Raw genomic sequence first — 26,454 nt, forward strand, 5'->3', positions numbered from 1 at the left:
TTGCAGGTTGATGAAGGTTGGTTTATTCGATTGAGAAAAATAAAATCACCCCTACGATGTAATTTCTGGTGAGTCATTTTTTGAATATGTATTTGTTTTCGATTATTCCCTTTATACAATGAGTATAATGAAAATTATTCTTTGTTTTTTTTCTTCGATTGTTCCCTTTATGCATATAATGAGTATGATGAAAGTTATTCTTTGTTTTTTTTTTCCGTCTTTTCCATAATGAAAATTATTTTATTTTCTAAAAGAATATGTTGTTTGTGTTTTGCAAATTGGTGAAGGGTGACTAATTTGATTTTTTAAAGATATGGTTCAAATTTTTATTTTTATTTTTCTATGGTTGTAACATTTTATTTTTTTAATGGCACATTTATTTTTTCAATTGATGAGGAACTAATCAAGAAGGTTATCAATATTTTCGTAAGAGGTTACAAATACCACGACCGCTAGATCTCTTTTGCTGGGATAAGACTGGGATGGTTGGATCACCTGTTTGTCTCTCAAAATGTTATCTGACCGTCCAAGGCTCAAGAACCCCTTCTGTTTTGTATTATAGATAATGTATTATATATTATACACAATCAATAGAGGGAGGGATTGGATCCTCAAAATGTTATCTGACCGTCCAAGGCTCAAAAATCCTTCTGTTTTGAGATGTCATTGATAATATATTACAAATACCACGATCGCTAGATCTCTTTTTCTGGGATAATACTAGGATGGTCGGATCACCTGTTTGTCTCTCAAAATGTTATCCGACCGTCCAAGGCTCAAAAACCCCTTCTGTTTTGTATTATATACTAGGATATGACACGGCACATGATTTAATTTGTTCTCGGTGTTGCCGAACGATTGTTTCTTATCGTATTTCGACATATGTCCTGTTAAATCTAACTCCAGTGTTATTACATTGTGTCATTTTTTCCTACATGAAGCATACTTAATTAAATTTGTTTTTAATGCATATTTTTAAACTAATAATTAACCAAAAATATGTAAAGCTCTAATAAATGGCGGAAATGTGGAATTTTACGTAAATATTTGTAAAATATGGAAACATTAAAATTGAACGACAACAATTTTTACATGACTACTACCCCATACTATTCCAATACCGTTACAAAGTTCTTTGAAACTTTGGAACAAAAGTTCTAAAATTGTATACATGGAGAAAAAGAATATAAGAGGTGATGCATATGCTGGTGTTCATGTTCCCAAAATCCAACATGTCGCGGTTCCATACACGCTTTTTCAATTTTGCCTATGCATACAAAAATATAGGATTAACATCCAACTTACTTCAGAAATCAAAGAAAATACAGGTACACACACCATTTTGTACATAACCTTGAAAGGAACATTAATGCTTGATGACTACATGAGGCCAAATTCAACCTATGTCTAACCAATTATTTAAGATAACCCATTCCACACCTAGAATGATTGCCGATATCTGTATAAGTGGATTGTTTTTAGGAAAATCTTTCATCGAGATCAACATGACAACGATCAAACGGAAAAAAATATTTGCAAAAGCATGAGTTCCAATAGTTCACCTGTATAAATTGAGAAAAATATCAGTTCCACATTATATTAAAACGACATGAAATTTAATAGCTTATTTAAAGAGTAGCTTGATGTGAGACTGTTGTTGGTGTTCCAAACTTTCTCCAGTTGCATATCCATATTCATTATGAAATAATATTACAAATTAACTTTTATAAGGAAAGATTGTGCCTAAGGAAATTCTTCATAGCTATCGTACATGCTTTCTAATTTGTTACAATATCAAAATAAATTACTTTACATAATTGATTTCAAACGATTAATCTATAAGAAAGTGACACACTAACTCAATATGATCTTATCCCGATTGAATCATAGGAACTTCAGAATAAAAAAAAAAAGGGAACTAAGTACGATATTGGAAAGAGATGTAAGATTTAGTTATAGTCTCATTAATTAACAGGACACATGCCACCATCTATTTTTTTTCATCCATCATTTTACCGTGAACATAAATCATCAAGCAACTGATTACTGATTTTATTCCCTAACAAAATTGAACTTTATTGAACCAACCGACGTTCGGCACCACAATCGCAATTCATATTCTATGTTGCTATTGGACACCACCAACATATTTTTCATAAAATATTTTCTAGCTTTTCCTTGTTCAGCGAATTCCCAACAAACAGATTTCACAGACTGATATCGGTATAATTATCAGGTAACATACTAATAACACAAACTCTGACTTTCAGTTATCCTGTCAAAATTGAAATATAGAGACTGTTGCAAGAAACAATGTGTTGGGTGTTGGATCTCTAATAATAAAATATATTATTTCGAAGTACATGCATAAAGAGTTAAAAGAGCCAAATGATATGAGAAAACTTACAATTCTATAACTTCCTTGTTCCTGTCAACATCTGTAGACCTTCTGTCAAAGCATTCACATAATGATAATTTACATTTTCTCCAACCTATGTGGTGTTATACAAAACTGAGCTTAAAACTTATTGAGAATTGTACGAAATGAACATATAGTAGGTCCCTGGAAAAAAATACTGAACTTTTATACTTCATCCAAGCTCAAATATTGGTATTAAGGGTCCAAAAGTAGCTTGTAGTGAAACCAACAGTACAGAAACGCGAATAAACCTTTCACCCGACCTTATATATATCTGGCAAACGAATATGACCTTGCGCAAACCCCCTAAATAACATGTTAATAATAACGATATCCTATATTATACTTCGTGAACATTGCTACAATGGACTCTAGCAGTGCTAAATTCATCCAGAATTAATACGTAATGAAAAGATTTTTACCAAACCTCAATGTATATAATCAAATATTGGTATTTACCTCGACAGAGAAAACCAACCTGTGTCCCTTCTCCCTTGATTTAGCAGGTATTTCATATCCGAAAAAGTTTCGAGGAACCTGCAAATTTGAAAAATTGGAATGATAATAGAACAAAATGCAAAGGCAAGATTTTAAAATATTTTATAAGCTAACCTAAAATTCAGAAATTAATTAGACTGCTAACAGATCTAACTCAAGTAAAAAAAGGACTAAAATCATCACATACCCACCAGAACAACAAATACAACAAAAGAAAAACAGCTACCAATACAACAAAAATGGACCAAAGATTGTAAATCCAAAAGTGTCAAAGTAAACGAAGGACAACAAAGTAAGACTAATTTATAAATGTTTGAAACGTCATTTTTGTTAAATCAAAATAAGAAAATCAAAGAACCTAATCTACCAGTTGGATCGCCTCTATAATTATTCACATTATAATATAATACCTTAAAATGATTTGTGCAGTTGGATACAAAAAATGTCTATTTATCGGTATTTGGTTCGTAGAATCAACTTCAATTTGACCATATTCGAAGTCTACAAAAAGTGAAAATTTTTGGGTTAGCTAAAGCCGGCAAGATTGCTATAAACAAAAAAAGAAGTACGATGAACTAAAAGCTAAATCAACCGGCAGTGCTCACGTATTAACAATTCAAGTGAGCCTTGGAAATCATACCAAAAAGTAAATCTACAGGATTAACAATAAAATATAGAACTTGAAAAATAATCAACCTTTATAATTCTTGCTAAGAGGAAGTGGGATGCACAAAATCAAATTCAAACAAAACTTAATAATCTAAAATAAAATTAATTGGGGGAAAATAAAAATATTCACCATACAAATTTAAAAATGAAATTCTAATTCAGAGAGCAGAGAGAAATACAAACATTAAGTCGAAAACGATGCAGCTACTGCGCTTTAAAACCATTTGATGAATCTAATGAGCGTTAATCTAATCTTTACACAAATTAACCTTAAAACCACAAATTAAAAATAAAAAATATGAAACATTTCTCAATAACCCAGATTTAAAAACACCAATTGGATGAAAAGAGATTTAGATGAAAATTGATAAACTATAAAAAAAAATACAAACTATAAGAGAACAAATATAATAACAAACCGTCTTTTCAATATCCAGTGGATGATAAAGAGATCTTCTTTGGTAGAAATATTTTACACATGGAGAAATTGAAATATTATGGGCATAAGAAGATCTTTTGATTTGTTTATTTTTTGATTAAAAAAAAAGACGATGAAGAAGAAAAAAAATGAAAAAGATGAAAGAAAACAATTAATTTTTTTTGAAGCATGAATTAAGAGAGAGTTTAATTTACAATAAAAGAAACGGTTTCACATTGAATGTGAAGAATAACTTCAAATAAATGACACCGGGAGGGTGAAGTGGAGATTGAAATATGTGGGTCGATCTGGACCCTTGGAAATATAGATTGAAAATCTTAAACGCTGCAGCTACCGTGCTTTAAAACCATTTGATGAATCTAATGAGCGTTAATCTAATCTTTACACAAATTAACCCTAAAACCACAAAATAAAAATAAAAAATCTAAAACATTTTCAATAACCCAGATTTAAAAACACCAATTGGATGAAAAGAAACTTAGATGAAAATTGATAAACTATAAAAAAAATACAAACTATAAGAGAACAAATATAATAACAAATAGTCTTTTCAATATCTAGTGGATGATAAAGAGATCTTCTTTGGTCGAAATATTTTACACATGGAGAAATTGAAATATTATGGGCATAAGAAGATCTTTTGATTTATTTATTTTTTGATTAAAAAAAAGACGACGAAGAAGAAAAAAAAATGAAAAAGATGAAAAAAAATAATCAATTTTTTTGAAGCATGAATTAAGAGGGAGTTTAATTTACAATAAAAGAAACGGTTTCATATTGAATGTGAAGAATAACTTCAAATAAATGACACTGGGAGGGTGAAGTGGAGATTGAAATATGTGACACGATTTGGACCCTTGGAAATGTAGATTGAAAATCTTAAATCAGTGTCTCAATCTCAACCCTTCTTTGTATGCTAAAAATGTAAATTGAAAAACAAACACATATGAGTCAATTTGATTAGTGAAATAGCTCAATTATTTATGGGACAAAAATTAAAACCAAATAGCTCAATTAATTGGGACGGAGGAAGTATATCCCAACATTACTCGCACTTAGTGTAGTCAAAATCGCTCTCCAAGGACGATTAGTCTCCGAGTAATCGCTACAGGCTATATGACCGAGGAGATTTCCGATTTTTCGCGATTAAGGCGGACGATTTTTCCGATTTGAAACGATTTTTGAGCAAAACGAGTTAACGATTTTTCCGAGTTGGCCTTGCATGCCTAAAATAAGAATAAAAAAATTTCGTAACCCCTCATATGGGAGTTATCAAATAGAAAAACCTCCAAATACATGATAAAATACGTTCATTATAAAATATTCCACACTTAGTTAAACGATAGTGTTACAATTTTAGTTTTAATTAGGTACAAATTATGATTTATGAGCAGCAATATATAAGTCTCTAATAAATACATTCCGAGTAATAGACCGAGTTTTGGCGATTTCCAAATCTGAATTTATTGCTCCTTGTTCCAAGCTCCCTAACCGAATAGGATCGAGAAACGATTCCAACTATTTTGCTCGCGCTACTAACCAGAGGTGGAGAAGAAGAAGAAAAATTATGAATTAAATGATTACGGAACTGGGTTTTATGAACCTCAAAAATTGGTGGGTCGAATTGTTTGTTTACAGGGCTGGTACTGTTTTAACCGATCCAAGATTTCATCTTCTTAACCTTGAAGAACGCTGTTTTCAGAAAACAGAGAGTCCAAATCATTTGATGAAAATGTGACGGACAGATACGCAGTTTTTCATCGTCGTCCTATTAGAATCATCTGGTTGAGCATCCGATCATCACCCAATTTTTGAACAGCAGATGTGAATCATGTGATAATATATCATATATATTCCGTACAAGTTTGATGTGGGTACCACTTCCATGACATCTCTAAAAGGATCGCCTTTGATTGGTTGTAAAGATGAGTTTAAAAATGTTCCGTCAAACAAGATATCCTTTTCTCACCCGACAAAACCGAGTCACACTCAATGTAATCAATATCGTCCGTACCGGCCGATATATCGGCGATATTACCGGTATCGGTGGTAGAGCGAAACGGAAACAACAATATCGCGATACGATATTTTGCCGATAATATCGGCCGGTAAGGACGAAAACGATACCACCGGTCTTCCGGATCTTCCCGATATTTGATATTTTAGGAATTTGTTGTTGAACATTAGGGTAAACATTGTTGTCAACCATCAAAAAAAACTAGTTTCATAGTACTAGCAGAGATTTGATAATCAAAACCTCAGCCCACAAACAATATCGATTAATATTTTATCTTGATTTGGTGGTTTTATGGTTAAGATTTGGTACATAGTGAAGGAAATATGAGTTTAGAAGATGACCCATATTTCCATTTATCATGTATTGTTTGATTTTAGAATATTTTCATTCAATGTATTTACAGGACTTACACTTACAGAAGCAAAAGAGGAGATGAGTTAAAAAGAAGGAGACGGACAGAGGTTGAGAACATCTTTTTCCTTTTCTTTTCTTACTTTATGGTTTGTTAACTTAACAATGGGACACTTGGACTTTTGGGGATGTGCCAGGTTGTACTACACACATATCACCATTTGGGAAAAGAAAGAAAATTACACACGTACATAAAGCTGGCTTGTTTTCCCGATATTTGAAAGCATATTCCGTATCTTGTTGTGTTTGCATCCCGGCGTGCGCTTCAATGGGTGTTTAAATTTTGTTGGCTGGTATACCCAATAGTTAATAGTTAATACAATGTATGTTGTTTTTGAAATAGTCCGGGAAAATAAATTGAGTACCTCGTTAACACGGTAGCAGAAATTTTAATGGGTATTTATTTTTCACGGAACTATATATTATGATGGATAACTAATTTTGATGTCAGAACTATATATTATGATGAATTTAGAACCGATTTTGTACCGATATTTGAAACCGAAATCTCCCCGGTACAATGTTGTACCAGTGTACCGGTCCCTGGTCGAGACAAACCGGTATCCGATATTAACTACATTGGTCACACTCAAATAAATAAGTGAGTGATTATGCTCATTATTCCAAGTTCACTCTGATTCAACTCAACTCTAAGTTTTTGCTCGAAGTTCATGTTTTAAATGTGAAAAAGATTAAAAAAAAAACTACAAAAGAAGCAATGTAATTTGACTCAACAACTCAATATAAAAGAGCAAAGCTCATCCATATTTCCAATTAGCTTAACTCGTTTTAAACCATCAACTATGTGCGCGTTGGATTCTAGTTGAACCAACAACCTAGTGAGCCATTGTCGTTGACTCACTCATTCACTTTATACATTCCATCCTGTGCATTGACTCTTCTCTTATCTCCCTGTCAAGGAAGGTTGATGCTAAAAGAGGGTTCTATCATTATGTGTGGTTGTTAAGGGTGTTTCCCATGCTGGAAATGTTGGATGGGTCCGATACAGGCTGACACGTACCTAAACGATATAAAATCGGTTCGGTTCATGTAGCGTATCGTATCGGATCAGTATTTACGTATAGCCTGACGGAATCGGCGGATATTTGATTTAGTTGTGTTAAATTCCATGAACAACATTCAATGCAAAATTACATGACAACACCAAGTGAAGATCGAAGCTTATCATCTTACATTTAATTTTCATTATGCAGTGCAGTTTATTAACAATGGAAGACTATTATCCTCGGCATTGATAGATAGATAAAACTATGCATGGTGGGCTGGATGATCAGTCACCATTGCATTATCACTCACTTATTCATTTTATGCGTACATCCTCTCCCTCTCTTCTCTGTCAAGAAAAGTTAAGATTTTTGGGCATACCTAAATTTTTCTAGGCATACAAAACAATAGTCCCATCTTGCGTGATTTTATAAGGGGTATCCTGATTACGATTGGATTATGTTAGATTGATAGTTGGATATAGAGAAGAGGGGACCTAGCTCTTTCGGCCCATTTAATGAGTAAAGTAGTTGCAAATTATTAAGTTAACAGTATTGAACTTTTCTTTTTGATCTTTGTATGCACCACTAAACGATATCTTTGGAGAAAAATGCATAATAACAGTTATTAAAAAAGAGAGGAAAATATTGTTTTTGAACAGTTTACATACTTCTGCATCTGGTAGAACCGGTTATATCAGCAATGGTTTACTATTTGATATCGCCTATTTTATACAAATAACGAATAACAAGTTGCTCATGCTCCATGGTGAATGGTGACTCACACACTGTCTCCGGTAGACAGCCTTAGTACGTAAGATCTAGTATAAAGTGACACGATTAAGTAAATTAGCACCAATTATATAATCAGTTTGTCCAACAACAACAAAGCTACGTACGTACGTACAATATGTCCTTCATTAGTTTAACTTATAAACAAATCAGAAGTGCATCACTAGTACTTTCTTAACTCTCACATATTTCTAATTTTCTATAATGGGGTTCCCTTTCAAGAGTCACCCTTACGAAAACGTAAAACCCTTTTTTTAAGCTCTTAGAGCCAAGCACTACGTTGAGAGCACCAAGGAATAGAAACACCCCCCAAAAGACATTATTTCTAATTTTATTCAGTTTACAAGGAAACAAAAGAACAAAACAGCTCGCATTTATCAGGCCGACACTAAGTATCAAGATGGAACAAAGGACGGAATTAGTATCACACACTTGGTTAAAAAGATCAAAATCAACAATTTTTAGGTGAAAAAGGATAATTAGATTTTGATATTGTTTAAATGGATAAAAATGTAAAAATAGCCAGGATGTAAACAGTTTTATCCTACCCATTTTCAAATACTTTTTCTTATTTTTAATTTACATCAGGATGCATCCAGTTTCATCCTTACTATTTTTTAAGTTTAAGTCAGGATGAATCCAGTTTCATCCTTGCTATTTTTTTAGTGTCCATTTCACCCATACTAATTTTTACTCGTCCATTTGAACCATGTTTTAAAAATATTTGGACAAATGACCTATTTTCCGAATTAGTGTAGAGGACGAAAATGGAAGAAAATAAATACAAAGAGAGTAATAAAACATGTAAATAAAAAAACCTGCCTAATTTGGAGGCTAGTGTGATTATTTGGGGTCTATGACTAAAAAATAAAAAGGATGAAACTAGTGTCATTAAGAAGTAATCTCTAGAAATCTCTTATCCATCTATTTATGTGATTGCCTAGTATACCTTTATTCATTAGTAATGATTAATTAAGTTAGTATTAGTTAAATTAATTAGTGTTTGAGTTTGATTATAGTGTTAGGATTGGAGTAGAAATTCATTTTCTCTTCTAAGGTTTGGAGGGAAAGAAGAAGTAGAGGGAAAAAAAAACTAGGGTTCGTGATTTTCTTAGCAAAATGAAACTTTTATAGCGACGATGAAGACTCTAGTAGTGATGAAGAAGTGGGTGCATCAGATAATGTTGATTTCGATCCTACCGAATTGGATAATTTGTTGAATGAAGAAGAGCATATCAACCAAAGAATGCTTGAGGATATTATTCAAGCACAAGAACAATATCGCCGGGAAGAAGAAGGTGGCAATGCTTCCAATGGGCAGGTATAAGTTGTAACGATCTACGAACATGTATTTGCACGTCTCGATCGCCCAAAAAGGGAAAATTTTCAACAACAAAAAAAATCTCAGAATCGGTTTATTCGATATTACCACATAAACCGATTCTGGTAAAATCCCCAAATTGGGTACCATAATCGGTTCTTGTTCATCACCATATAACCCGATTGTAGTAAATTTTTGGCGCGTTGGGTACGTGACGAAAATCGTTTTTTGTTGGTGATGTACATATTCCGATTCCTTTACTTGGATGTTCACGTAACATACACAAAGTTCACAATCGATTCATTTACATATATATGTAATCTTATTGTGAAGACGAAATGTTTCAGGAAAAATGAGGACGAAAATCGGATTACATGTTATGCAACGTGAACCGATTGTGAAATTTGGGAATTTTTCTCTGATAACATCAAATCCTTAATCGGACTTTATATTTGCTCATATAATCCGATTCTTCTCAATCGGTTGTCTCGACTGTGACACATAAACCGATTCTAAATCGTTAACTTGTCCATGTATGTTGTAGATTGTTGCGACGTTCGATGAAGATCAGCCCAAACACGTATCTCTGTTGAGTCCTGATACCTCTGCCCACTATTGCACCGATTTGGAATGGAAAGAAAGAAACGATGCAAAGCAATGGTTTATAGACAATGGCATAGAGATCAAATGCGCAATAGTTTTAGGTCGTCGTTCAAGTTATGGTCGTTTGGAACTTGTTTGTGCGAGAGGTGGAGCAATTACCCCGGAGTATTGGATGAGCATGCCTCTATGTGGTCATCTCCTAGCGGAAACGTGGAGTTGCGTTGTTCATTTATTTGGTCAGGGAACATATTTTACATACGCCCCCAAGTACACCATTTGGGATGAATCGCTTAAGGATCGGAGAATTGTTTTATTCAACCCTAACAACATACATTATATTGGTCTTAGGCTACGTGAAGATTGTCCATTACCACCGCTGTGTAGGTTTCATTATAACTCAGAGTTCACCAAGAAATGGCTTGAAAAATATGACCCCAACATGAAGCGTTGGGAAGACATAGTCCAGCATTTTCCTTTTGTTAAGAACTTGAACTATCAGATGCTTATATTTTATTGCTTTCATATATTGTATGTTGCAAACGGAACCAAGCATAATGAATGAAAGTGATTTGTCTTTTTTTGGATACGTTTGACTCATGAAATTTGTAACATAATCGGTCTTTTTAAAAGTTTTTAAAGTCCGATTTTGAAGGTAGTAAGCAACAGCTTTTTCAGAATCGGTTTATACTGGAACTACTATAAACCGATTTTGAATTCAAATAGGAATTAGTCTACGATGGAATTCTTATAAACCGATTCCGAACAGAAGTTGCCTGGGATTCATTCAGAATAGGTCCTTGTGGACGAAAATGTAATATGATTCTGGTAAAAAAAAGTTACAGAAAAACAGATAATTTTAAATTCAATAATCAGATTACATATGGTCTAACATGATCCGATTATGGACCATTTCCACTTTTCATAAACTCTTAAAATTTAAACTTTCATGGTTCTATTTCTTAGTGTGAGCTTAAACTATCAATGCCGCTTCGAAATGATAAAATCGCTCTCCTATCCAAGTGGTATATTCATCCTGTGCCGTGAACCTGTCTCCTCTGTTCGAGCGAGAAACTCGTTGTACTTGAGGCATAATTTACTAACATGATTCGTCCTTGAACAAATATGGGTTGGTTCATAATTACAGGGTTCGGTAAGGAAAGAGAGGGATTCGAACCCTCGGTAAACAAAAGCCTACATAGTTTCTTGCTCATCTGTTTAACGGAAGGACCCCAACCAACTTGAATCCAAAATATACTCTCATGTTGATGTTTTTTGGGAAGATCTTTGACTATGTAATAGTTTTTAACCCATTCGGTCTCTTCCTCAACATTCTTCAATCTTTCCTTTAGTTGGAATTGATCTTGACCTCGTTTCTTTGCCTCAAGTGTCTCTTCATATTTTTCCGCAGCCAATGACGATGATATGGTTTCTTTTGTAGTTATTTGTTTGCTTAACATTTCATCCATTACATTAATGTATTTGTTAGGTGATGAAGACGAAGTTGCGTTTGTAGTTATTTGTTCGCTTCTTTTGCGTATCTCTTCTTCCATTGCCGCAATTGGTTTGGTTGTGCGCTTGCATCTTCTAAGTATATGTTTGATTGAATTGGTAGTTGATAATGATGGACTTGACATCTTCAATTGAAAAAAATTAACAACGGAGAAACATTTCTTTGAATAAGGTAGTGTATTATTGATAATATGCTATCCTCTTTATATATACAAAGGACCGACGAATATAATTTTAAAATAAAATAAAATAGCCGTTAACAGTAACAATCGAATTATATAGACGCACGAATAGTCTGATTCTTGATTTCTCTACAATTCCGAACTTGAACCCATAATCGGTTGATATATCACACCAACCCAGAATCAGTTTATGTAGGTGTATAATGAAAACCGATTTCTTGTAACATCAACCAAAATCATACTAATTCAGTGCACACATAAGCCGATCTGGGTTGATTTTCAGAAAATTTGATGAGTGAAGTTCAAAGATTTAGAGTTAAATCATTGTTGAGTTCCTCTTATATGGAATGGATTAAAGGGATTTAACTCAATCACTTGAATTGTTTGTTTTCAAGTTTTTTTTTCAAAATCCAAAAAGAAATTAGAATTCAATTGTTGTTTGTGAATGATTAGGTTTTAGTTTTGAATGTGATGGAAATTGAAAAAAAATGAGTTTTGATTAATGATTTTTGTATTTGTTAATTAAGTGATTATGATTTTGTATTTGTATTTGTGTTAGAATAATTAAGGTTTCTTTAAAGGTTAATTTAGTATTTTATCATCTTTCAGACACCCCATATCCTTCTCTTTAGGTTGGTTGAAGAAATTCATAGGCCCCAAATAATCACATTAGGCCCCGAACTAGCTAGGTGAAAAAAAAGTACAAAAAAGTAGCACAATTCTAAGACTGATTTTCAAGGCTTCTGGAAGAAATTATTATGTATGTCTAATTTCTATGAGAATATGAATCATTATACTTGAATTTAAAAAGAATTCATCTACACACGTAAAGAAGAATATTTATGGGTTAAAAACATAACTTTACCGCAAGGCAGATGTATTTGGTCTGGCATACAGAAAAAAACACATAACAGGAAATGTAAACAATTGAATTAAGGAATGGCTCTTCAATATATTTTTGGTGGGATAAATGGAAGGATAATCTTACATTCAAAGAAAGCTTCCCTAAAATCTTCAAGATTTCATATCAGAAAAACGCATCTATACAGGAAGTGGTGGAAAATGGAATCTAAAGCTATGCAGAAACTTAAAGAATATAGATATACATGAAATGGTGGACTTATTTGCAGTATTGGGTACTCCTCCATCTTTGACTGATCAGTAAGACGAAGTCAACATTATTAGTGCAGGAGGCTTTACAATAAAGTCCTGCTACAACTGGCTGGTACAACAATCTCAAACTCAAACTCAATTTCAACACGATTATATAGCTTTCCACTGTATATGGGTGCATTTTTGACCCTTTCAAATTCCAATTTCATATGTGCTCAATATCCTACACTGCTGTCCCCACTATAGATAATCTACTAAGAAGAGGATGTACAATTCAAAATGCCAATTGCTCTCTCTGTAGTATTTGTCCAGAAATAGTCAACCATCTCTTTCTTCACTGTAATTATGTGCACAAGATCTGGTGCTATTTCATTGGAGAGTATAATGTAAAATGGGTACAATGTGGTTCCATAAATAGGCAACTAAAGGCTTGGAAATTCAGGAGAGAAAGAAACAGAGGAAGGAGAATATAGCCACTATTGATTTTCGTCATTTGCTGGGCAGTCTGGAAAGAACGAAACAGAAGAACAATGGCATCCAAAAACCAAAGACCTGGATCTGTGGTGATTAATAAAATTAAGTTTTTCATTTACTTATGGAGATCTGCCGGAAATTGGTTTAGAACAACTCTTTTCACGGATTTAATCACTCATTGGAAAGTAATAATAGACTGCATGTAACCTTGTTACATCTTAATATCAATACATTTTAACCTTATGTCAAAAAATTTAGAAAGAATTTTTTAAGAAAAACCAAGTTGACTGATCTCCATTTGTTTCGTCCATATCAGGTAAACAAAAATCTAAGTGCAAGGATAAAACAATAAGGTGAAATCAATAATTGTTGGTTGCCTCATTCATAACATCGAGAAGCTATATTTTTGAATTGTAAAATTTAGTTTGCATGAAAATTAAGTGGGTGTTTAGTCTTTGGATTCCAGAAGAAAGAAGTTAATCTCATGAGTTTGAAGCTAAAATATTTTTCCTCATAAAAGAGTAAAATTTTTTGCTTCTAGTTTTGAATGTTGATTTCCAACTTAGCTCCTGACTCTTTTGTTTGTAAAAATCGAAAAGAAACTTCCCAAGGGGTATTCTTTTGTTCCAAGAAAAAGAACGGTGTTTTGGGAACCTCTTAGCTCAGGATACCGTTATCCATTTAGACCATCCATTATGATGAGCTTAGAGGTGTCCTGATCATAGTTAATGACCTAGTTATTCCTTACTTAAATTAACCTAAACCTAATTCAAAACCAATAACCTAATTAAAACTCTAATTAACAAACATAAAAATATATTTTTTCTACTAACCTATTGCCATTTTGAATTATTATCTTTTTATCTCGTTCTCTCTTCCATTTTAATAATCGTTTAAAATCCATATTTTAGAAATTTGTACATCAGAAGGACTTTCAGACTAAACCGTGTCTTGATTATACATTTGTGATTGATAAATTCATTACTAATCATAAAGTGATTCATAAATTCAGTACTAATCATAAAAATTGAAGTTGCAGAGAGAAGTTCGGCTAAGATTTTTATGAGAAACTCTAGTCAAACGATCCGAACCTAATGGAACATGAAGAACAAATGGGCTATTTCAGGAAAAAAAATTCCTAGCCGAACTTTTTGTAAATGTATGTTCGGCTATTTCACAGAAAATATTCCTAGGAGAACTTTCAAATTTCCTATCCAAAATTTCTGTGAATGTATGTTTTGGTTTAATCTTAGGTTCGGCTAAGAACATGGTGGTCTCGACACTACCGAACATAACTCTGTGAATGTGTGTTTTGGTTTTATCTTAGTTGTAGATTTGGCTAGTTGTTCCTGAGTTTTCCAAGCGGAACCTATTCCACACACAATTAAAGAAAATGTTCGGCTACATATTTTTCTGTTTTTCTAGACGAACCTAGTATGAAATTCTCTTAAAGAGGATGTTCGGATACATGTGCTTCTATTTTTCTAACCGAACCTACAACTATATTACTGATTTACCCTTTAAAAGTTTCCATTTTCATAAATCACTCATTACTAAATCGTTATGAATTGGAAATTCACAATCCTCAAAATTAGCTTTCAAATCACTCATATTGAATACAAAAGTCTCGAGATATAGTTTTTGAAAAAGTTTTCCAAAAATTCTTCTTGTCTTACTTTTTTTCTTCAGATGATCAATAATCTTAATAATTTTGTTATACTTGAAATATATTATGATCATCAGATGAGTTATCTGAGATAATGATACAACTACATAGGGTTCCTATTTATAAGATATTAGGATAACCATTTAACCTAAACCTAGATAACACACTTGATTAGGTAAAGATAAATCTCTAACTGACTTGGTCTTTGGTCTTCTGAATATCTCACATCGATCTCCTCGGTGGTAGATATGTCATAGGTGACACATATTCCAACACCCCCCCTTAAGTTGAAAACGGAATAAACTGAAGTGTACAACTTGAACTCGTAATAAGGTAGAGAATAGTCTTCATACAGAAAACCAATAGCTTATAATTCGTTGAAATGAGAAACACCGGTAGCACTAGTGTATAAAACTAATCTTCGCAAAGCCTTCAGTTCCGCCATATGATCTTGAAAGCAGAAAAAGACTAATGCTTAATGGAGGGCTTGTAGTGTCAATCCCAAAATGATACTTCACTTGTAACACTGTTTGCATCTCCCTTTCATCACACTTTTACACGGCACATAACAACTGATTCAAATCCTAAACTAACTGGATTTTGCTGTTTACAACCATACCATGAGCAATATTTAAGAGACCCAAAAGTATATAAATATCCCTGATGCATTAGGAACAGACGAAATCTAGATGTACCAAAAAGAACCACAATAATAAGATACAAAACACGATGTGAGGCGTAGAACACCGATCAAGAAGAAATGGGTATCGATAGAATTGAAATTGATATAGGTTTGTTTTGTGTAGCCCTATTTGAAATAGACTTCACTAATATCTAAACAGAAAACCCAAATATGTTTATATAAAATACAAAACAGAAAAGATGATTCAAACCTTTGATATTGAAACATGGATCTTGAAACAGTGATTTAGCGAAAAATTCAACGGGTGATCAATATTGCATTGGAGAAAACGAAGCGGAAGAAGCATCGATTGATCTTGATGATAGAAAAAAATGATGATCCTAATAAAGAAAAGACGGTGAAAAACTCATCGAAATATGTAGACTCTCCTAGTTATTTAGGTGACACCGCTATAATGAACACCACAAATAGGAAAAGATAGAACATCATCGAAAGAACATATAAAATCGACTGAGACATATATCGATTGAAGAGCTGCAACAACAAACACTAGTTTAATATGAAGAACACTATTACTAGCACGAATAGGGTTTGGGAAGAAAAAAAGAAAAACTAGAAAGCGGAAGCAAATTTGGTCAGGATCTTTTCCTGCTCTGGTACCATCTTAAATTTTGATATGTAGATCAAATTTAAGGTGGATATCATTGATCAAGACAAACAATATTACAATTAATCAATGATAAAGAAATAAAACAAAATAAATAAAATATACATACCAAAATCAATATGGAGACATGATTAACGTGGTTCGGCACTAACGCCTACGTCCAAGGATGAAACCCATAGGGTGAACCATGTTAGAATACGGGCATTAGAGCTGGCAAACAAGCCAAAACCCGAGGGTTAACCCGTGCCCGGCCCGTGAAAACCCGTGCCCGGCCCGTGTGGTTTCAAAACAAGCCGGGTTCGGGTTGGAGAAATGCCGGCTTGTGAGTAAACGGGTTAACCCGTCCCGGCCCGGGAACCCGCGGGTTGAACCCGTAAACCCGTAATGCTATCAACGGCTGAGATCGTAAGATCTAACTTCTCTCTTATATAACTCCTCAAACAAAAAATTTCTCAGTTCCTCCAAAACCTAAAATCTCCGCTGCGGCTCAGAAGAAGGAAACGAAAGTCTTTCTAGGGTTTTCTTCATCATGGTAAGAATATTCGTGGTTCATTAATTCGTTGTTCGTTTCATTAGTCATCTCTATTGATGATTCTGATTCTGATGGTGTTGTTGTATTTTTCAGGTTCTCTCAAATGATATCGATCTGTTGAATCCAAAACCTGATTTGGAGAAGAGGAGGCACAAGCTTAAGCGTTTGGTTCAATCCCAAACTCCTTCTTCATGGTAACTACTCCTAGTACTAATCACCATCTTCATCATTATCAATCTCTTATCTATGATTTCATTTTATTGAATCTGATTTGGGTTTATTTGCTTGTTTGTGTTTTTGTGTTTCTGTGGAAATTGTTGCAAAATTGGATGATTTCAATTTTTCGGAACTAACTTGAAGTTCCACTATTGTGTTTTTGCTAGCCTGCCTGCCTGTCAACGAAACTGCTTCCCATTCAGTTTGTATGTATTTGAGAATAATTTTGGAAACGCTTTAACTTGTTGGATGTTTTTGAGATGTCAATGTTCCAATTTGCTTGATCACTTTAATGGGAGGACATCATTTGCAGTCTAAGAGACACTCCCTAATTGATGTTGCGATCAAATGTGAACTCAGACTGTCTCGGAGACTTTTCGAGTAACGTTCTCTGGCCTCATTCTTTTTATTGAGTTATTATTTGTACATCTAATTGGGGTTTGTAATGAATGGTTTGATTCTGTAGTTTGTGATGGGACATTCTTTCCGTCTCTCCACGATGAGATGTCTGCAATTGTGGGTTGTTTCAACCGGCGTGCACAGAACCTGCTACAAGTTCATTTATCTTCGGGTTTCAGAAAGTATTTTACATGGATTAAGAGAAAACTTGTGAAAGGAAATCACGTTGCTATGGTTGAAGAAGGCAAAAAAGGTTTACTACATATCTTTGCAGGTTATGCGGTTGGAGGAGGACATGTATTGCATATGGTTTGTGATTTAACAATAGCTGCTGACAATGCCGTTTTTGGCCAGACAGGTCCAAAGGTACTCGTATTATGCTTGTTTTATGAGCATTCTTTGGAATGTTAATTTTTTAATGCATATCTAGAAATTGCACACTAGAATTATTTTTCTGATCTCCTCAAAATACCTTTTACGGTGGATTTGTGCAGGTTGGAAGTCTTGACGCAGGTTATGGAAGTTCCATCATGTCTCGTTTGGTAAGTGTTGAAACTGAATTCTCTGGCGCAGTGGGGGAATCATAGCCCTTAACATGTTATTTTTCTTCTGGTGGTGGTTTACCAGGTCGGGCCGAAAAAAGCACGTGAAATGTGGTTTCTAGCTCGATTTTACAATGCTTCTGAAGCAGAGAAGATGGGGCTAGTGAACGTCGTAGTACCGGTGAGTTTATTACAATCAACTACTCAAGGGGGCTACTGTATTGTTTTCAGCATTTTGTGTTTTTGATAGACAACAACTTTTTTTGTCTTTTCCCTTGAATTTCTGCCACCATTGCCAATTTGCTTGTGTATGGAAGATTTCGGCAGTGACAGCGACATTTCTTCTGCAAGAAGGTTTTGCCACTTTACTTTTTACCCCAACAGGATACTACTATGGATGTAGGGTGGCAGCAGTCAACCTCGTCGGCAATACAAGACGAAGGAATGTCTCGCTTCACTGCTGTCTAGTGGGCACAAAAACTAACAATTATGCTGTCAGATATTAAGTGCCAAGGATGCTTCAACATGTAAGTAGTAGTTATTACTTGTATTTTTCAGTTTTTCTTGTGATTTTGGAGAATATATGAATATTTGAATCTTTGTGTTGTTGTTGGATTTTTGAAGGCAGAACAACTGTATTCAGTCACTCACAAACAGTGGTTGTATGTGGAAATTGTCAAACTGTCTTGTGCCAACCAACTGGAGGTAAAGCTAGACTTACCGAGGGATGCTCATTCTGGAGAAAAGGAGATTAAGCGGTTGCGATAAGGGAATGTTGTAGTCGATATTCATTATTACTAGTAGAACAATGTAGATTATATAGTGTTTGTTTTCAGCTAAATAATGGCTCCAAAATTTGATCTCATTTAGGATATGTTCTTAAGGTATAAAACGGGCGGGCTAACCCGTGAATCCGCGGGTTAAACCCGTTACGGGCACGGGTTGAAGAAATGACAACCCGCGGGTTTCAACCCGTATCAACCCGAACCCGTGGAACCCGCAACGGGCAAGCCCCGGCCCGCCCGTTTGCCAGCTCTAACGGGCATCCAACTCAAAACCAATTGGAAATGTGTGGAGAGGCCCTAAGAGTTATAAACCGCGGGATCTTAGATTTCCCAGACCATATGAGACTAATAATCTCAACACGTCCCTTCACTTGTAGCCTCATTGGGTCTAACACGTGGAAAATAAATCGGGTGACGCGGAGTAAAGATGCGGTCCAAAGACTCGACACAAATAGCCTGCTCTGATACCATATTAGATTTATGCTAAGAGTAAGGATTAGATAAAAGAAAAACACAAGAGATTAAATCCTACGTCTAGTGACAAACCCCGTAGGGTGAATAATATTGATCATCAGTACAGTTACATGGATATTCCTATTTATATGAATATAGGATAATCAGAAACCCTAGAGGATTACCAACTAATTATGTTGACTAGCTAAGGTAAGCTTATCTAGCTAGATTATACAAATCTTGTTACTGACTTGGTCTTCAATGACTTGGGCTTCATGTTACTGACTTGGTCTTCTCACTTGCATATGCCATATATTCCAATACCCTCCCCCCAAGTTGGACATAGAGAGAATTGAAGTGTGAACGATACCCTGAAAAGGAACCTTGAACTTTGTCGGATGTACTTCGACCATGACATTTGATCTTCATTCACGGACCTTGGCAGTTGAACTCTATGAGCCGACTTTCTTAAGTAATTTAAGCCAGCAATATAGTTTTTTTCTTCTTCAGTGTCTTCTTCCACATGGGTTTGTGAACAACTCTAACTTTTGAAAAGATGCAAATCTCCCGAGATATGGAAAATCCTTTAGGAAATAAAACTAAACATGGAACTATGTTCGGAAGTTTTGAGATATCCAAATATATGGAATGATATATTCGGAATTAAATGGATATTTATTATAAAAAAAAAGATTTGTGAGTCTGGCAAGGAGAAACATGTCGAGAGAAAAATAATGACAGCGAAAAATTAGAACCATAAAATGGTTGAGATGCCCAATAAATAAAATTAACAGTGTGCAGGCAACGAGTCCCATACATAATTCTTCTCTGAGGAAAACAAGGAAGCTTAAATTTGATTAAAAGCAAGTTCGCAATCAATCTGTTTGATAATGATATAATTAAATCTGAAACCAATAATCAATGACTTTGAGTGAAGAAATCAGACAAAAGTTGAGTTCCACAAAAAGAGATTGTTGTTGGAGATAAAATGTATACACCATCTGATAACCATAAATCATTTGGTAAGCACTCTTAGAATAAATTAAATAGAGTGATTTGGATTTGAACACCCTGCCAAAAGTAAACTGATTGACGACAGTCGACAAGGAAAGACTTTGAACAAAATGTTGGAGAGGAAGAAAAAATAAATAAAAATAAACTGTAATCATAAGAGAAATTTTTTCCAGCTGACTACAAGATCACTGGTCGGTTTCTATAGATGAAATATATTATGATCATCAGATGCATTATCTGAGATAATGATACAATTACATAGTGATTACTGTAACCATAACCATATGGGATGAAATATATTAAGATCATCAGATGAATTATCTGAGATAATGATACAATTACATAGGGTTTCTACTTAAAGATATTAGGATAACCATTTAACCTAAACCTAGATAACAAACTTGACTAGGTAAAGAGAAATCTGCAACTGACTTGGTCTTTGGTCTTCTGAATATCCCACCTCGATCTCCTCGATGATAGATATGTCATAGGTGACATAAATTCCAACAATACCAACGCTAAATCAAATATATATTCTAATCTTAGTAAAACAATCTTTTTATCTAACTTAATTATTAATAATAAATTAAAAAGTATTTTTACCATTAAGAAAAATATATAGATACGGGGTGTTAAATTTTACTTGACCTACTAAAATAGGGAAAACAGTCCCCAGAAAACTTCGAAGTTGCACAAAAAATTGTTCAAGCCTGCCAAAGGAAAAATGAGAATTGGTAGCCGATATTTTGTGGGGTGTTACAAACACAGTTCTTAGCTTTTTTCAAAACGAGCGATGGAACTAAGAGCTTCTCCAATGGTGATCGTAGATGTTTTATACCTGGCATCACTTTTAAAACATCCTTTGAGTATAAAATCCTAAATATTAGGAAAAATAAAATTTTATCTCCAACCCATAAAGTTTTCTTTTATTTTTTTTACTTATTTGTAGGCATACAATTGGTTAAAATCCTTTCCATTTTTATTTTTCAATGATTTTTATCAATAAAAGTGTGATTAGGATGGGAAGACATCCTTTAAGAGAATGTCTAAAACTAGAGGTTCACCTAGAGGATGTCTAACATTTTTTTTCCACATCATCTTCACATCAATGGGTTGGAGATGATTTTTTATAAATATGGTTGTGGATCCTATGTGAATTATGACTTTTTTCTTCACAAACATTCTACTGGAGAGGCTCTAAGAGGTGGCCGGGAATGCTCAAGCAATCCTAAATTAAAAAAAACCTACCACAAATCAATTTTTCCAAAACCAATAACGAAAATGGATCATTTGTCCAAATATTTTTAAAACTTGGTTCAAATGGACGAGTAAAAATTAGTATGGTTGAAATGAACACCAAAAAAATAGCAAGGATGAAACTGGATTCATCCTGACTTAAACTTAAAAAATAACAAGGATGAAACTGGATGCATCCTAATGTAAACTAAAAATAAAAAAAATATTTGAAAATGGGCAGGATGAAACTATTTACATCCTGGCTATTTTTACATTTTTGTCCATTTAAACAGTATCAAAATCTAAATGTCCTTTTCACCCAGGAATTATTGGTTTTGGTTTCTTTGACTAATTTTTCCAAAACTAATAAGCCACTAGAAATTCTTTAGCCCATATGTATGCCACCTATATTAATTAATTGGCATGTTTAAGAATCTTCTTTCGAATTTGGTTGTAGTATATTTGAATGAGACAATCAACTGGATTTCCTAGCACCGGTCATGTGCATATTTCAATCAAAGGCTATGTTGGCAAATTTATTTATTAGTTCAACCATGTTTCAGTCGAAAGAAATGTTTCAATCTGACCCAAATACCTCAAACCGAGTAATTAATTTTCATGTATGCATTGGGGTTCCTCTTCTCACTACGAAGAGCTAAAACATGGTTTTTACAGTCTGTTGTAGAAAAAATTCAATCCGATAATTTAGGCAAATTTTAATTTCTCAGACATTTTTAAACACTCCACCATACACGTGTCTTAAAGAAGTGTATGGTGAAGTTGATAAATAAAAGCATATCCAAGTTTCCGTCAGTCATTTCCATGTTTAACAGATTTTTGAATCCTGCTTTCCTCGTGGATATTAAACAAAAGGTCATATCCTCGTGGATATTACGACGGAGTCCCCCTAAGAGCAACTGCAGTGGTGCGAGTATAACCAAAGACCAAAGAGGAAAAAAAAAAACAAATTTTGGGTTTAATCTGGTGTGTGACCCTACGGTGGAAAAACTAAATTTGGTCAGACGGACATTATACCAACGCCTGGTGTGGGGCGTAGAATATACCAATGCCTGGTGTGGGGCGGGGAGTATACGTTCGCCCGGTGTAGAAAAAAAAAAAAAAAAAGAAAAAAAGTGGGGCGGAGGTATTATGCCCGCCCCATGCATTTGAAGTTTGTAAAGAGGGGGGCGGAGGTATTAAGCCCGCCCCACACAAAAGATTAAAAAAAAAAAAGACGGGCGTGCATTATACGTTCGCCTGGTGTGGGGCGTGGTCTATACGTCCGTCTGGGGTGGGACGTGGATTATACGTCCGCCTGGTTATGGGGCGTGGACTATATAAACGCCCGGCTATATTTGGGTTTGGTCTTGATCACAGACCAAATTTGGTCTAGATTTTAGTCTTTGATCAAATTTTGATCGATGGTCCGTCCCACTATGCCTATCAACTGGACACTATATTTGGGTTTAGTCGTCCATTGTGGACGCTCTAAAAGAGTATATAGAGTATACACTATTTAGCAAAGCTTTCAAGGATCTTGGTTGAGCATCAAATCTTCACCCAATTTTTGAACAGCAGATGTGAATCATGTGATGATATATGTATAATTTCCATACAGCTTGATGTGGGATACCACTTCCATGACATCTCTAAAAAGATCACCATTGATTGGTTGTAAAGATGAGTTTAATAATATCCCTTCAAACAAGATATCCTTTTCTCACTCGAAAAAACTGAGTCACACTCAAATAAACAAAAGATGAATTATGTATGATCATTATTCCAAGTTCACTCTGGTTCAACTCAACTCTGAGTTTTTGCTCAAAATTCATGTTTTAAATGTGAAAAGTATAAAAACTACAAAAGAACCATGTAATTTGACTCAACAACTCAATATAAAAACTTCATTTTCTTTGTAGCATTATCATTGTCCATTCCCCCATGTCATAGATAGCTAGAGTTATTACTCAATCATTTATAAACCCATACACTTCTTCTCTTCAATCACCATCCACTTCTCCTCTAGCTATTGTATAGTTGTCTAAAATGTCTAAGGTTTATCCACAAGAAGATATTGTTCTTTCTTCTTCATTATCATCAACTTGTTCTTCATCAAAGAGAGAAATATTTACAATATGGATGAAATCATTAGTGATGCAGGGTAATGGTTGTACCGTGTATGATTCCAATGGTCAAGTCGTCTATCGGATCGATTAATTACGATAATAAGAATTGTAATGAAGTTTGTCTCATGGATTTAAAAGGCAAAGTTTTGTTCACTATACTTAAAAAGGTAAGCACAAAGTCACGTTAGCTCACAATGAACTCATGAAAAAGTCTTCATCTATCTATAATTTGAAGTTTAAGTTGCTAATCTTATGTTCAATTATGCAGAAATTACGATTATTTGGAAGATGGGAAGGATACAAATACGGCAACAGTTCAAAAGGGAATAAACCGTGGTTCCAAGTTAAGAAAAATTTGAATATGGAAGTAGATGCAACGGTGAAGGAGTCGGATGAAACCGGAGCTAATTGTTATCGGATGGAGAGATTAAAAGGAAGCAGCAGCAAATTAGCCTGCAAGATAATGGATGTCCGAACAGGAAGAGTTATTGCAGAGTTGAAACCAAAACAATCAAGTGGAGGAGTTTTGTTGGGAGATGATGTAATGGGTTTGATGGTGGAACCAAATATTGATCACTCTTTCATCATGGGGCTTATAGTTGTACATGGACTAATTAGTCACAAAATGTAAACAGAACAAGATTAATTTTCACTAACCGGATTCATTGTATTAACCACTAAACAAAAAATTTAATGACCCATCTCCCTTATTGTGGTGTGGATTTTTTCCTCCTTCACTCTTTGATGTGGTAACTGTCTTTACTAGGAATTACTAGGTAGTCCAGGAAACCCATGACCGGTTACTCTCTAATCCATCCTTATTTATTCCCTAATCCAAAACGTGCGGGTCACACAAGACAAGTTTTTCAAAAGTATCAAAAATACCCTTTCTGCAACTCCACGAACAAATCAAATTCAGTTTCTTTCTCTTTTTTTTCATCTCAGATTTGTTTCTCTTTGGTTTTCTCTGCTCCTGCGTTTTGGTTCATCACAATATCTGGTAGCGTCTTCCAATTAGGCTCATCACAGCTATTATCTCGTAAATCATCTGTGCTTTGAAATCAGATTCGAACAAGGTATTTATCTCGTAAATCATCTTCCTCTGCTGTTGTTCTTGGAATGTTGATGAATAATTAGGTTTATTCTGATCCGATTTCTATCAGAATAGTTGTCTATGATGTACATTGTTATCTTTCTTTTATGATTTCAGTTTTGTGATGATTTACATTGTTCAATTCAGTTTCCGTTCGATTTACATTGTGATTTTTGTGTGTTTCAATTAGGTATCTTAAAATCGAATTAGGTTAATCTCAGATTCGAACAAGGTATGTTACTATAATCACCTTTTCTCTGCTGCTGTTCTGTTTTAGTTTCTTTGTAATCTGATATAGGTTTGTTTTACTGTATTTTTTGATATAGGTTTGTTTTGTTAGATAGATCGTGTAGTAATTTTGTATTCTCTTTTTGATATAGCTGCAGTTCTTCTATTTATAGAAGATGAAACTCAAAACATATTGATACGTTGTAAAATATATTCTACATGTTACATACCAATACGTACTGCATATAGCCTGCAAATATATCTTACTAAAATACAGTAGATGCCAATACATATCAATATGTATAACGTATAGGAATTCAGAGACTTAGTTATTCTACATGTTACATACCAATACGTACTACATATAGCCTGCGTTCTTAGTATGTATCGTGCAATATACAGTAGATGCCAATACATATCAATATGTATAACTTATATCCATTCAGAGACTTAGTTAATTTTTTGATCATTTACAGGGTTAACATGTCTGACGTTGCTCCCAAACCAGACTTCTCCATCTATTCTCATGTATACCATAAGCAATATCATTTTGCATATGAGGTTACATCGTTTTCAACTTTAGAGGATTTGAAATTTTGCATCTGTAATATGTGGAGCTGGTTGACTCACCGACAGTATGAACTTTGCATGCAATCTTATCCGACAGTATGAACTTTCTGAAGAATGATTTTGTGTCAGGTATGTATTTCAGTCAGATACATATTAATGTCTTAATTAAGTAAGTTTGATACAATACAATGTACTTTTAAACAAGTAGTGTTCTGATTTCTCTTTTTCTTTTATCACAGGCTTTAACATGCAGCAAAATGTTATATCGATGATGTTTCCAGATTCCTTTTCCACAATTCTTTCCTCTAGCCCTTGTTCTATTCTACCGTTTTTCTTTTTGGTTTTGTCAGTACCAACTGAATTTGGTTAATAAGCATTTCATTTACAGTACATACATTACAAGTGTACTGAAAATACTGTTTTTGTTGTTTCTTAGAACATCTTTTGGTTTTTGAAACATTATAAGTCTATCAAAATGTAGTTATTGTAGTTATTTTCGAATAATGAAATATGTTGTTAAGTATATCAAAATGTCAGTATCTATCACCAGTAGTGAAGTATTTACATACTGAAGTATTTTCTGGTTATGCATCAATTTTTTTTAGATGCATAATACATTATGCATTATTTTTGTTTTAGCTGCATAATGTCTTATGCATTACTTTTTTTCACTTTTCTGGTTATGCGTCAGTTTTTTTTAGATGCATAAGACATTATGCATTATTTTGTTTTAGCTGCATAATGTCTTATGCATTACTTTTCTCACTTTTCTGGTTATGCATTAGTTTTTTTTTAGATGCATAATACATTATGCATTAATTTTTTTTTTGATG

General features: G+C 34.0%; 1 protein-coding gene and 1 long non-coding RNA gene across 3 annotated transcripts; one reads left to right on the forward strand and one right to left on the reverse strand.

Annotated features, from left to right (window-relative positions):
• Positions 1-1,071: 1,071 nt before the first annotated feature.
• LOC113326023 lies at positions 1,072-3,982 on the reverse strand. Of its 2 annotated transcripts, XR_003348235.1 has the most exons (4): positions 3,614-3,982; positions 3,328-3,418; positions 2,408-2,956; positions 1,072-1,562 (listed from the first exon to the last, which is right to left on the reverse strand). It is a non-coding gene; the product is annotated as an uncharacterized LOC113326023 (long non-coding RNA). The 2 variants fall into 2 exon arrangements; XR_003348234.1 differs by having other exon boundaries at positions 3,328-3,982.
• A 19,671-nt stretch (positions 3,983-23,653) lies between these two features.
• LOC113325952 (protein LURP-one-related 11-like) lies at positions 23,654-24,442 on the forward strand. Its single transcript, XM_026573777.1, has 2 exons — positions 23,654-23,897; positions 23,999-24,442. Exons 1-2 carry the CDS (start codon positions 23,769-23,771, stop codon positions 24,359-24,361), a joined length of 492 nt encoding a protein of 163 aa, XP_026429562.1. The 5' UTR covers positions 23,654-23,768; the 3' UTR covers positions 24,362-24,442.
• Positions 24,443-26,454: the final 2,012 nt, after the last annotated feature.

The sequence above is a fragment of the Papaver somniferum genome, unplaced genomic scaffold (assembly GCF_003573695.1).
Source record: "Papaver somniferum cultivar HN1 unplaced genomic scaffold, ASM357369v1 unplaced-scaffold_10, whole genome shotgun sequence".
Classification (NCBI taxonomy): domain Eukaryota; kingdom Viridiplantae; phylum Streptophyta; class Magnoliopsida; order Ranunculales; family Papaveraceae; genus Papaver; species Papaver somniferum.

Excerpts from the sequence above, each read along its gene's own strand:
- LOC113325952 (XM_026573777.1), top strand. The coding sequence starts at position 23,769 with ATGGTTGTACCGTGTATGATTCCAATGGTCAAGTCGTCTATCGGATCG. Across the intron at positions 23,898-23,998 it reads TGTTCACTATACTTAAAAAG|AAATTACGATTATTTGGAAG; the intron begins GTAAGCACAAAG and ends TCAATTATGCAG.